The sequence below is a fragment of the Gymnoscopelus microlampas genome, assembly GCF_963454915.1.
Source record: "Gymnoscopelus microlampas genome assembly, chromosome: 18".
NCBI classification, from domain to species: Eukaryota; Metazoa; Chordata; class Actinopteri; order Myctophiformes; family Myctophidae; genus Gymnoscopelus; species Gymnoscopelus microlampas.
In genome coordinates, this window is record NC_139955.1 from 49,844,983 (window position 1) to 49,858,603 (window position 13,621).

The 13,621-nt window shown below is 41.7% G+C and overlaps 1 protein-coding gene across 1 annotated transcript in view; it reads left to right on the plus strand.

Moving 5' to 3' along the window:
- Positions 1 to 1,467: 1,467 nt before the first annotated feature.
- Positions 1,468 to 13,621, plus strand: part of LOC311034239 (uncharacterized protein) — a 34,246-nt gene continuing 22,092 nt past the window's right edge. The window contains exons 1-10 of the mRNA XM_084042062.1: positions 1,468 to 1,596; positions 3,282 to 3,339; positions 6,095 to 6,374; positions 7,072 to 7,623; positions 7,911 to 8,083; positions 8,170 to 8,387; positions 8,527 to 8,659; positions 11,797 to 11,900; positions 12,727 to 12,836; positions 12,964 to 13,002. Of these exons, the coding sequence (XP_083898188.1) occupies positions 1,568 to 1,596; positions 3,282 to 3,339; positions 6,095 to 6,374; positions 7,072 to 7,623; positions 7,911 to 8,083; positions 8,170 to 8,387; positions 8,527 to 8,659; positions 11,797 to 11,900; positions 12,727 to 12,836; positions 12,964 to 13,002 (1,696 nt within the window). The 5' untranslated portion in view covers positions 1,468 to 1,567. The remainder of the gene's footprint in view (positions 1,597 to 3,281; positions 3,340 to 6,094; positions 6,375 to 7,071; positions 7,624 to 7,910; positions 8,084 to 8,169; positions 8,388 to 8,526; positions 8,660 to 11,796; positions 11,901 to 12,726; positions 12,837 to 12,963; positions 13,003 to 13,621) is intronic.

Sequence of the window (13,621 nt, forward strand, 5' to 3'; positions counted from 1 at the left end):
TGTTATGCTTTTAGCCTAAATGTCTGACTGTATATTGTGCTGTTTACATTTCTGACTAATGAAGTATTCATCAGTATTCAATCAATCAAGACATATCTGTCTGTCCGATTTTTCATATTCATCCTGATTGGCTAAGATTGGCATCTAAAGTTAGCAGGAGATAGGAGTGGTTTGCTTTGAACAAAATGCCTCAAATCATGAACACAGTGTCCGATTGCTGTGAAAGGCCACGGAAGAAATGCCAACCTTTTCACGTTGGCCTATTATAGCATTAATAACAATACAGTTAACAGTAAGTTAAACACAAAACTATATTCTACACTCAAATCAACATGTCTGTGCAATAACTTCATCAACAATAATCCCTCAACTTCTGCAGATTCCATTCACCTCTATAATGAATGAATTCCAAACATTGCTTGCCCACAATAACTTACCTGACCTGGTGGAGACCTGTGCTCCAAAGAGCACCTTTTCTAGCTTTATAGCTAATGCTCTGCGACTTTGATGTTGGAATTGCTCTCAACTGTCTTGGAGTGTTATGTGTTATGTGTCATGGTTTCGGTGCCATTCAAATACAGAACACAGGCTGTCAGTGTCTCAATCCGATTCAATTTGTATAGTGTGCTTTTGTTAAAAAACAAATAAAAAACAAATGAAAGAAAAGCTCAAATTGGTCAATGATCTTGATAATAATAATAATAATAATAATAATAATAATAATAATAATAATAATAATAATAATAATAATCTTATCTTTCAAAGTTGATAGCAATCGATGTTGTGCCAAAATTATATATAACAAATATGTATTTCATTTGCCATAGATAGCCAGATAGTGTTCTGACCTGAATAGCATAGGAGGATGATGTTGGATGTAAGGCAGAAATTATGCAATGTGGCATATCTGCATATTTCATATTGTCTCTTTCGGTGACTGGACTGACAGAAATGTTTTGTGACTATTACTGTTACTTGGATTAGATAAGTATTTTTGGTATGAAAATATTAATTTTAGATGTAACCAAGTATACATACGTTTGGCATTTTTTACAAACTTAACAGCCAGAAAATCGGTTGTAGGTTCAGGGAGTTATGATGATTTTAACAGTGGAGACTCCGCCTGCTTCAGTGAACATGTTGTTGTCCGCCTCTAGCATAGACACAGTGCGTCACTCGTGACAGTCAGATAGTCCCCAGCCCCCAGAACCACGGCGGATTAGGGAAGCTGCCGTCACCTGGTGGTCAAATCTGGGATTGCAAGATTTCCCCCTTTAAGTACGCTGCTGCGCATGCTTTTTTCGTCTGAAACGCTAGTGCGCATGCTCTATTCCAGGTAGAGGTATACTTCCGGGTACTCCATACGATTACGCTGGTGAGCATTGAAAATAGTTTGGTGGGAACGGGGCCGGTGGGGCCGTCCGTTCTCTAGATATATTATACTATATGGATACAGAGAACTCCATGGAATGATTTTGCTTATCAACATGACGAAGGAGCATAATGTTGTAATATTTTGTATCGGGAATGAATCTATGTGTATTTATTTCAACATTTCCCTGGTAATATGGCCCCGCTACTAGACATCTGTGACAGGTAACAACGACGTTAACTTATAACACGTTACATACAACTTAATACAAGTTATTTACAGTTGGGGAAGGGAAGGGTTGCAAAAGTTCTGTATAACAAATATCGGTGTTTGTGTTATGCAATTGAATCACTTGTGGGCTTCTAGTTTACAGTGCTGTAGTATAAACGCTATACTGTAGCCTACGTAGTAGCCTCATTTAGAACCTCTCCCTCCTCTATCGCTCATCTCGGAACGGTAGAGGTTATCTAGGGGAGCTAGTAGCATAACCTGACATTTTAAAATTATACCTATGATCGTTACTGTACGCATTGTCACGGGTATTTTACTTTAAATATAGCTTTTATATGCGTTGGCGTATGCAAAGGACACACACGCGCGAGCATGTTTTGCACTAGCCCCATTAAGAACCTCTCACTCCGCTATTACAGCTCGGTCCTATGCCGAGGTCTCCCAGAATCGGTTGAACGGCCGCCATGGCTCCGCTGTTTACCCTTTTCTCCACATCGTATCCAAAAGCTAATGGTAGATTCCAGAGCGTACAGATGTTTAAGGTTTGGTTGGGCACAACATATTTTAGGTCGGGACGGGGACCAAACTACCCGTTTAAATGACTTATTTAGTCAGCCTGTGGCCATGTTTCCCATTGTAGCCAACCCGGGAGCAGTACTGGCAGAGGACGTAGGGTTTTGTCCGGGTTGAATGTGAAACATGGACACAGGCAGTAGTGGCTTATCCAACGATACTTGAGGTGCTGAAGCACAGGGCACCAACCTCGCAGAAGCGCAGACAATCAGTGATCCTGATCCGTCTTAATTTGAGACAGACAGTAGGTATTTGTGGACGAAAAATAATTATACTGTTCATATCCTCTCTCTCTCGCTCTTTATCTAATATAGCCTTAGATAAAAAAAACTCTCGTAGATGTATTTGATCGATTTTAACATGTTTTATCTCTACGAGTGTCTTATCTACCTACCACCCCCCAGAATGCTGTGAAATGTGAGCTCCAAAAACCGTACTTCTCCAAACATGTACAAATGCTAAATATAAGGTGCTTACCCGCTTGCCCCAAATGTTAACTCGGTGTAAGGCGTGTTTGTGCAATGTATTAGTCCATATCTTTCAATAAATAAGTGTTTTAATCCCGTCTGTGGCCAATTCTGTCGGAGGTTCCCAATGCGCGGTGGTGGCGGGGCGCATCCGGTGAAATTCGGAATTACACTCAATGTGAACAGGATGTAAACGAGGGGGGGAATGGCGTTCGGCCACAGACGGGAACAAAACACTTCTTTATTGGTATAAAGAAGTGTTATATGGACTAATACATTACACAAACACAACGGACACCGAGTTAACATTTGGGGGAGCGGGTAAGCACCTTATATTTAGCATTTGTACATGTTTGGAGAAGTTCGAGCTTTGGAGCTGACATTTCAGGGCAATCTGGGGGGGGGGGGGGGGGGGGGTTGGGGTGGTAGATAAGACTCTCGTAGAGATAAAGGATTTCAAAATTGATAAAATACATCTGCGAGAGTCTTTATCTAAGGCTACTTAAATACTTAATAATCATCAAAAATTGAATCCATGAAATGTATGCATTGACTATTAGACATATAGTATATAGTACATACATGAACACACGTACACAGTTAATGTAAATGTCACTGTTGTTTTCTCTTGTCACCAGAACCATTAGGAGAAGCAGCCAGGAAGACATAAACATGGGGAACCATCTATCACGGAAGGTATGTTTATTTACACACCAAACTAACTGAAGACCAGAGCTGTGTGTTTAAATGCATTGTAGACATTCACTGTAGGTAGAAACTGTAGACATTAGTGTTTTTATGCTGTGTATTTTTGTATCTTTGTATCTGCAAGTGTGAACGCAGCATTAGACTTTGCTATCACTGACATATGTGCCTATATTATGTAAATACATTTAATGAATCCAAATATGTTTGATAAACATTGCATATAGAAATGTATCCTACAGTACATTAAAGGATCAGGACACCCACAACCACTTTCCCCCATTTTTATATGTTTTCTTTTTCTCCCCTGTAAATATATATTATTTTTTGTGTTATCGTTTTAGCCCGAGTGTGCTGTACTTCAGTGCTGCTTACATTTTCGTCTAATAAAGTATTCAATCAATCAATCAAGATATAAATTAGTTGCTTGTGACAGGGAACAATAATATCAGACAATTTCTCCATAGTTTTGTACATTGGTAGCTTTCTGCAATATTTGTAGCCATGCTGTTTTGGGTCTGTCAAGCTGGCTCCTTCATAGTAGTGCTGCGTCACATGGCATTTACTGTTTGTAGCTCCGTGCAACACACATAGGCTACAAAGAACAGAAACTCTTCGTCTCTCTGTCGTCTCACAAGATAATTTATAACATCTTGTTTGACAAGAGCGTGTAATCCAGAGCAACAGTAACATTTTAGACAGTGTAAAGGGCCATTCACACTGAGCACTATAGGGTGACCACCCGTCCCGAAATTCGCGGGACAGTCCCGAAATTGGACCCTCTGTCCCGCGTCCCGCACAAGCAGAGCAATGTCCCGAAAATCAAAGATATGGAAAAAAACAAAAATAAATCGGTAAAATCAGGCAAAAATAAGAATTAAATAACATAACCCTAACCTAACCCTAATCTTAACCCTAAAACCAAAATAAAGAAACCAAAAACGAACCCAATCCGGCCAGAACCGCGCAAAAAAAATTCGCGCGCGCGAACGGGAGGTCCTCATGCACGCGCGCTGCGCGCGCGTGCATGTGTTCCGCTATGTCCCGCGGAACGGGTACGTCTGTCCCTCAATGGGTCTGTTTGAAGGTGGTCACCCTACACTATAACTAACTATAAACTAAAACTATATCGTTCACCATTGTAGAGAGAGAGAGAGAGAGAGAGAGATTATAGTTCTCAGTGTGAATGGCTTTTAATGCTGACAGAGCAGCAGTAACAGCGCTGTATCAGCACATTCAGCAGGGTTGTAAAACTGACTTCAAACCGATTCCGAGCTCACCCAAAAAGTTAAGAGACTGATATATTCCTCTCTGACTGATTGATATATTTAGATAGATAGTTGTAGGCCATGTAGTTACTCAGTCTTTATACATTTTCACCTTCAACTGCTGATAAAAAAAATCATACCAGAATTTGCATCTTCTATCATGCAGTCTCTGTGGTGCAGTTGCAACAATGATAAGTTATTAACAAAGTGATAAACAAACATGAACAATCCGATAGATCTGAGGCCTATATCTGCCATACTTTTTGTAGTTCCAAGCACCAACAATGGCTCGCATCCATCACCTAATTCTAATCCCCCTTTTTACCTTTTAATTACATAAATCTGTTCTTGTAAAGCATCTTTGAGTAGGCTACCGAGAAAAGCACTCCTATACATTGGATGTGTTTTGATTGATTGATTGATTACTTTCCTAGACAGAAATGCAAATGGCACAGGAGCACGGTGGTACAGTCGGTAGCGCTGTCGCCTCGTAGCTAGAAGTCCTGGGTTCGATTCCGGCAGGGGACACTGTGGCCGCTGGTTGCGAGTTCTCTCCTCCGCGTCATCATTGCCCATACCCTAGGTATGGGCAATGCATGCTGGGATAGGTGTGAAAATCTCATAGATCTCAGAAGAGGCACTTTGAGGCCTGCTATCTCAGTTCAATGATTTTAACTGAATCTCTACAAGGCATCATTCTATAAGCCATATCTCGAAAACTGGTGAGTCAAACTGCACAAGCAATATGTCAATTTGTAGCTATGATTCCCTGCTTTCATATGGCATGGAAAAATGAAAATGAAAAAAGCCTAGATGAGTTATCCGTTGTTGTGGTGGGTCACATATGAACACTCCCCCAGGCGTTAAATATGCTGGCGAGTCTTAAAAAGTTGACCCCCAAAATTTCTATCGATTACTCACCGCATGGAGTCTTGAATTAGGAGATTTTTTCTGTTTTTGTTGCATTCCTAAGCCAATAATTTGATGACACTGGACTCAAAGAGTCTCCATTGAGTCTCCGCCGGTCATCAAATTATTGGCTTAGGAATGCGACAAAAACTAAACAATATCCATGAATTCAAGGCTTCATGGGGTGTGTAATTGATGGAAACTAAGTCATTTTTGGGGTGAACTATCCCTTTAAGCCTTAAGTGTTTGCGTTTGCATAAAATGGTGGCGTTATGACTTAGTTACCGCATAAGACGTGGAAATAAGATGCGCATAATAGGGCCCTCAGTCTCTTTGTGTGGGGCTGTTGAGTGTTGTGTGAACCACTAAGCTCCACCCCCTCCCTGTTACTCACACGACTGACTACGCCTACAATTCATGTTTCTTTTCATAACTGAATTATGACTTCTTTCTTTTTTTATGGGGGGAGAGGTCCTGAATGTTTTTATGTGTATTCGCCTGTGTTTACTTTAACACCCCCAAAAAAATGGGATAAAATGAAACTGAGATGTCTCCTCTGTTTGTGCTAGGACTTAACCGTGCCTGAGGAACACCTCTTGAAAACTCTGAACGAGCTGAACGCCAAGGAGTTCGAGAATTTCAAGTTTCATCTGCGACAGTCTGCTGTCCTTGAAGACCTTGAACCAATCCCACAGGGCCTACTGGAGAAGAATGACAAGACGACCATCGCCAAGCTGATTGTGCAGAGCTACTCCAGAAATGCACCTCAGATTGTGATGAATGTTCTGAAGAACATCCACAGGAATGACCTAATACCAGTAGGTTATTCCTGGAAACCAAAACCAAAAGGTAAGTGCACATGTAGCAGTAGTGGCTCAGAGCCTCCGCCTGATGACCAAAAACCTAATATCTCCCCCAGACAAGGGGGAATTCCCCTTTAGGTTAGTGGTTAAGATGTTGGCTTTCCACACGAGAGACCCAGGTTTGAATCTGGGAAACATGGGTTTACCAGTTAAAACACTCAGGTGTAATTCATTTATATCCATCCACCCACACACAGACATAAAGGGTGTTCAATAACACTGATTTATTAAAGAAAATACTAAAGCTTTTGATAGCTGGTTTCTGCCTGACAGCGATGATATTTGAAACAAGAAAAGGCAGTTCCTGCAGAAACTGCGTGGGCTCGCTGAAAATACCAACAAAGTATATGATGTACAGTAGAAAATGTATTTAAACAGAATGGGCATTTGAAGGTACAAAAAGTTTAAACAAAATGACAACATCAATGGAATATACATTTAAAAGCATTAATATGAAATTGTGTTGAATAGAATACTTAATACAAAAAGTTCAAATAGAATCAGCATTTCAGTGGAATAACTTTATAAGTCCAAAAAGTTTGGTAAAACCATCGTTGCTACAGTCTAATAATAGACGGTTGCTAGTGTGTGTGTGTGTGTGTGTGTGTGTGTGTGTGTGTGTGTGTGTGTGTGTGTGTGTGTGTATACATACAGAATGTGAAGTTTCCATGTCTACATTACAGATCTATCAAGATCAAACGAGAAAGAGGATCTGAATAATGACCCCAACTGTAGTCCATCACCAAAACCACGAAGTTGGCTCCCAGTCAGTGCAAGATGGAGTAAACAGTTGGAGAAGCTTGCAAACATTGATGACTCTAAAGTTACCAAAGTTGGAAGATTTGTGTTTGTGAAAGATGATGAATTCCGCATCGCAAAGGGAAGTGCTGGAACTGAGGTGTTCTTGGGGTTAAGCGCTGACGGCACTGAAGTAGCTGTGAAGAGATTGATTAAATTCAACTATGAAGAGCTGAAGAATGAAGAACACTTTGTACGTCTTCCAGAGCTTGCTGATCCTTCGATTGTACAATATGTTGACTTTGCAGAGGATAAGGACTTTGGTTACCTTGCTCTTCAGTTATGTGAATACACACTGGAAGAATACATCACTGTTCACCATTCTGAACTGAAGAAGAAACAGCTGGTACATCAGTTCCTCCAGAGCTTAAAAGTTCTTCATGGTCACAATCCTCCTATTCTTCACAGGGACATCAAGCCTCAGAATGTCTTCATTGGTAAGCTATGAAACAAAATGAAACCAAACGGACAGAAACCTCATATCTCCATATTTGAACGTATTATTTTTAATCGGTGCCATACTTCATCAAACTAGTGTCACACAATAGTAGAAAAATAGCCGATCTACAAGCTTAAACACATCACTATGCGGCATAAGTCAAAGTGGTTATGTGTGTTCTTTTTCCATTTCCACCTGACCACAATGATGAACAACACATGCTGAATGTATTTTTGCTTAATCTAAAACCCTTTTCTATATTGATATGCCCAATTTGCCTTGTAGATATTGAGGGCAAGGCAAGATTAGCAGATTTTGGAATAAGCCGACTGTTACGTGAAGGACAAACAACCCATTACACAAGCTGTGCAGGAACGAAACGCTGGAGGGCAAAGGAAACGATAGTGGTGGAAAGCGGTCCATCTTCCATAAGATATAAAAGAAGCAGTGATATCCAGGTTGTTTTTTATTCTGCGTGAGAACAATTTAATTAATATAATATTAACATAAAATATTCATACTAATTTTCATGCTCATTCTTAAGGTGGCTGGGATGTTGATCTATTACATCCTTTCTGGAGGACATCATCCATTTGGCAGTGGTGCTAGATGTGAATTCAACATTCTGGATGGAAAGTACAACCTGGATCATGTTCAGGATGAGGTCGCCAAGGATCTCATTGAGAGGATGATCCATGAAGACCCAAAGAAAAGACCTACTGCTGAGGAATGCTTGGCTCATCCCTTCTGGTCAGATGAGAGGTACGATAGACACAGTCCAACATTTTCCCTTCCACATATTATTCATGATATCTAAACATTATTTCAGCTCATCTTAACCTTTTTGATCCAATGGTACGGTACATATATTTAATGCTTTCAGTATTCATTCATTTTCCAGCAAAGTAGTCTACTTGAGAATGATTGGAAATAAAGAGGAAGTTGTGAAGTTTGTGAACTGTCCAGGAAATAATCTCATCAGGAGGTTTGACCAGTATGCTGAGCAGGGACACTTCAACACATGGAAACGCAAGGTGACTTTATTACTAGTGGGAGAGAGAAAAAACTAGACTCAATTTCACTTATTTTGTCTGTATTGTAAACCTTCTATTCTTTATTTCTATTTAAATGTCCTTTTAGTTTAGTTCGTTTTAATATATACAAATATATAATAATTGATTACAGTAATGTTTTAAATATAACGTCATTCAGTTCCAAGATACTTTGTAGTATACTCTATACTATTCTATAAATAAAATAGCGTCCGGGATTAAATATTGTGAATCAAGTAAAACAAATATTGTATGTTCAGGAAAATATATTTCATTAAGGACAAATTCTTTTCTTAAAGGTCCATAACATAAAGTCCAATAGTCTCTATATCCTTGAGCATCAAAAAGCTGCCCATCTTCCATACTTTTGCAAAATCCTCATAACTTCTCACAGAGAACCCAAAGAGGCTTTTTCCTGTAGAAAATACAAAATCCTGTCCCTTCTATCTTTTGATTGGACCCCGGCCTAGAGGGTTCAATCTGAGAATAGTTCACATTTTAGAGAGGAGTGCCACTGGCTGTGTCTGACAATGACCTGATGAATCATTACAACAGCAATCATGAGAAGTCGGCAGTGGCTCAGGGGTAGAGTGGCCCGATGGGAACGGCGAGGTTCCCAGTTCGATCCCGATAATTTACGATTCTGTGCCTATCGGTACGTAACTCGGACTGAGTAGGCCCCGTCCGAGTTCAGCACAGCAACTCGCGCACTTTAGCGCGCTCGGTCGTGCTTCTCGTGGCTTAAGTTCGCTTGAGACTGCGCCCCTCCGACGCCACTAAGGCTGGTGCTGAGATGTGGTATTTGGACTGTATTAGAATGTGACAACGGCCACCGTTCCCAACTCTTCTAATGTAGAGCAAAAGAAGCCCCGCCCAGTGCTGGGCGAAACTACTGAGAATGGGTGGGAGAACGCTGCACACGTCTCTGACATCCCTCTAGGTCACACCAGTGAATATACATAAACACCTGATTAGCGTGCATATTCATGTCTAAAGTCAGCCTCTGATTGGACAACAGCCAGTGTGGCATTGCCATACTTCTCCAGCAAGCGAACTGTGTGTGTGTGTGTGTGTGTGTGTGTGTGTGTGTGTGTGTGTGTGTGTGTGTGTGTGTGTGTGTGTGTGTGTGTGTGTGTGTGTGTGTGTGTGTGTGTGTGTGTGTGTGTGTGTCCAGGAACAACCTCCTGGACTCCCACCAGTCTGGGTTCAAAGTGGGTCGGAGTGACCCACAAAGTCGTGACTGAGTCGCTCCATGCTGCTAGAGCGAACTCTCTCTCCTCCGTCCTGATACTCCTGGACCTGTATGCAGCCTTTGACACAGTGAACCATCAGATCCTCCTCTCCACCCTTAAGGGGATGGGTGTCTCAGGCTCTGCACTCTCCCTGTTTGCATCCTACCTGACGGGTCGCTCCTACCAGGTGATGCTGAGAGGGTCTGTGTCAGAACCACACAGGCTCACTACTGGGGTTCCCCAAGGCTCGGTTCTGGGTCCCCTTCTTTCCTCTCTCTACACTACATCTCTTGGTGCTGTCATCCACTCCCATGGCTTTTCCTACCACTGCTATGCCGATGACACCCAGCTGATCCTCTCATTCCCCCCCTTTGACACACAAGTGGAGGCACGCATTGCTGCTTGTCTGGCTGACATCTCAGAGTGGATGTCGACGCACCACCTGAAGCTCAACCTGGACAAGACCGAGCTGATGTTCCTCCCGGGGAAGGGCTGTCCGCACCAAGACATGGCCATCACCATGGATAATGCTGTGGTGACGTCAACTCGGACTGCGAAGAATCTGGGTGTGACCCTGGACGATCAACTGTCGTTCTCGGCAAACATCGCATCAGTGACACGGTCCTGCAGATTCCTCCTCTACAACATCAGGAGGATTTGCCCCTTCCTCACGGAGAAGGCAGCCCAGGTGCTCATCCAGGCTCTTGTCATCTCCCGCCTGGACTACTGCAACTCCCTCCTTGCTGGTGCTCCGGCATCTGCCATCAGACCTCTGGAGCTTGTTCAGAAAGCTGCGGCTCGTCTGGTGTTCAACCGCCCAAGTTCTCCCACACAACTATCCTTCTCCGTTCTCTGCACTGGCTCCCCGTAGCGGCTGGCATCCAGTTTAAAACCCTGGTGCTACCCTATAGGGCAGTGAAAGGAACAGCTCCTTCCTACACCCCTGCCCGACCACTTCGGTCTGCCACCTCGGGCGACTGATTGCCTCGTCACTCAAGGGTCCTTCTGGCCGATCCACACGGTGACGACTTTTTTCTGTTCTGGCCCCACAGTGGTGGAATGAACTTCCCACTGATGTCAGGACAGCAGAGTCACTGCCCATCTTTAGCCGCAGGCTGAAAACCCACCTCTTCAGGAAACACTACCCTTCCTCTTTGCCTGGCCTACTCGTTCTTAACTAGTTGTACGAACACTTGTTTTATTGTTTTATTGGATATTGTTTAGTCGATACAATTATTTGTTTTAGCTCGTGCTCATTTGATTTAGCTAGTTTGTCTCATCTGTTTAATAAAGTAGGTAGCTGATATATAGCACTTTTACCTTAGCGCTAGGTATACTCTTGGTCGCTTGTTTTTGCAGAAAATGCACTTAATACTTCTGGTGATTAGTAGTTTTCGTTCCCTACCTATGTTGAATACACTTATTGTAAGTCTCTTTGGATAAAAGCATCTGCTAAATGACTGTAATGTAGTGTGTGTGTGTGTGTGTGTGTGTGTGTGTGTGTGTGTGTGTGTGTGTGTGTGTGTGTGTGTGTGTGTGTGAGACATTATTGTGTCGCTGTTTCATTTATTCATTTATTCATTTATTAATGTATTCATTTAGTCATTTATTCATTTATTCATTTCTTTTTGGGGGGAGGGTAGGATATTCCAGGGGCGTGTTATATCGGCATATTAATGAGCATGTTGGTATAATTAATAGATCCTGGAATGCTAAATTAGGGCCAAGACAGAGCCAAGTTTGAGGTACTATAAAACTCCTTTATGGATGTTTTTTGGGTGAGAAAAATACTTGATATGAACTTTAATTTATCAGAGATCAATCTTTTCTGAGGATTATAACCACACTACTGTTGTGTGAACTACATTAAGTTTTATGTTTTTATAGTTCCCATCTGAGCTGCTTCAGAAGTTGGATGTATCTGAAGAGAAGCCCTACCCTGGGAACTTATTTGGACTGCTGCGTTTCATACACAATCTCCATGCGCACTAGTAAGTTGAATAACAGTTAAAAACGACACATGGAGACTTGTAAATGTTTAGTAATGCTTAGCATGTTTAGTAAAATATCCATTTACCAAAAGCGACCTAGTGGGCCACACATTATGGTTCAGTCTAGCCATTATCAAGTTGTTATTTTGTATTTATTATACAGTTTGTGGTGTTTTCCTACAATGAACACAACAGTACAGGACTTTGAACAACTATAATAGGGAATCCATTAAGCAATTTAATTTAAAATAGCTTTTATAGCTTTATGTAATGGAAACTGAAAAACTAAGAGTGTGTGTGTGTGTGTGTGTGTGTGTGTGTGTGTGTGTGGGCTTTCACGACTAGAGATTTTTACAGGTCGACTAATTTGACCCAGTGGTAGTCAACTAGTCGACTAGTCGAAATTTACATTAAAAAAAAAATACAAAAAAAAATATACATATTTTTTTTTCTTTTCTTTTTTTTAGGGGGGCATTGTTTGAATGCCATCCTACTACTATATAACTATTATTATTATCCTCCTGCCCTTATTTTTATGGCGTTTTAAGGGAAGCGCTTCTGGCAGAGCAGCACAGCACCACAGCAGCGTCTCCAAGGATCCCCATTGCCCAATAATAGGCTTTTATTATTAGCTAAAAAGGGGGGAAAACATGATTTACCTCTGGGGGCACCATCTCCTTTGTGTAGAAACAGTTTGGCTCCCCTTTCTAAGTCCACTACCTCCCGGGTGCTTCTGTGTTTATTCGTATTAACAACAACACTACATGTTTAGAGCATTGGTGCTTGAGAGATTATGTGTTCAGTAACCACTGCTTTGTGTTCACAGTGCTGACGATGCAGCTCACTTTGACCTGATGGAGATGTTTCCTGATCTGTTTGGATGTGTTTACAAGTTTGCCCAAGACCAAGGCTGGAACACGTATCTGTTTACATCCGGTAAGCTCCCGTCAACAGGTTAAAAGCTTCTGAGTGCAGATGATACACATGAATTTACTTAAACATTGAGTCTCTCTCTCTCTCTCTCTCTCTCTCTCTCTCTCTCTCTCTCTCTCTCTCGTTTCAGTGGCAGATACTGCATCCAACCAGATTCCAGGAACAGCAGGTGAGTTTTATGGGTGAACTACTGCATATATTTTTGGGTGGGGCCAACTAAGTGAAACATACCAATGTCTCAACTCGCTGCACGCTTGGAGAGAGAGATAAAAAAGAAAGCTCTGTTTGTTTCCATGACCGCATGAACTTTTATTTTATTTCATAGGACTAATGAAGGAATAAGTCTTTGAAAAAACACCTAAATTGTGAATGCAACATGCAGGGGTTGACACTAAGGTCTCAGAGGCACTTGCCCGTCAGGCAAGTAAAGGTCATGTTCTACTTGTCCAAAGGTTATGCCCACGTACCAGAAAAGTAAATTGCGATAGGTACATTTTGAATTACCTTTCATTTTAACACTCATTTTTTACTTTACGTGTGTATTCTGGGGCTGCGCGATATGAACATACCTCAATATTTATGCCAAATTATCTCACAGACATCTTGTGTTCTGTTTATGACGAACCAAAGACAGTTGCTTCCCCACTCAAACGCAATTGCCCCGTCGGGCAACCTCAAAGCAATCTCCACTTGCCCGAACGTTTTACTTACTTTCCACGGGCAGTCGGGCAACCGTTAATGTGTCAACCCCTGAACATGAGTCTTTCCGATCGGATGGACTGATACGG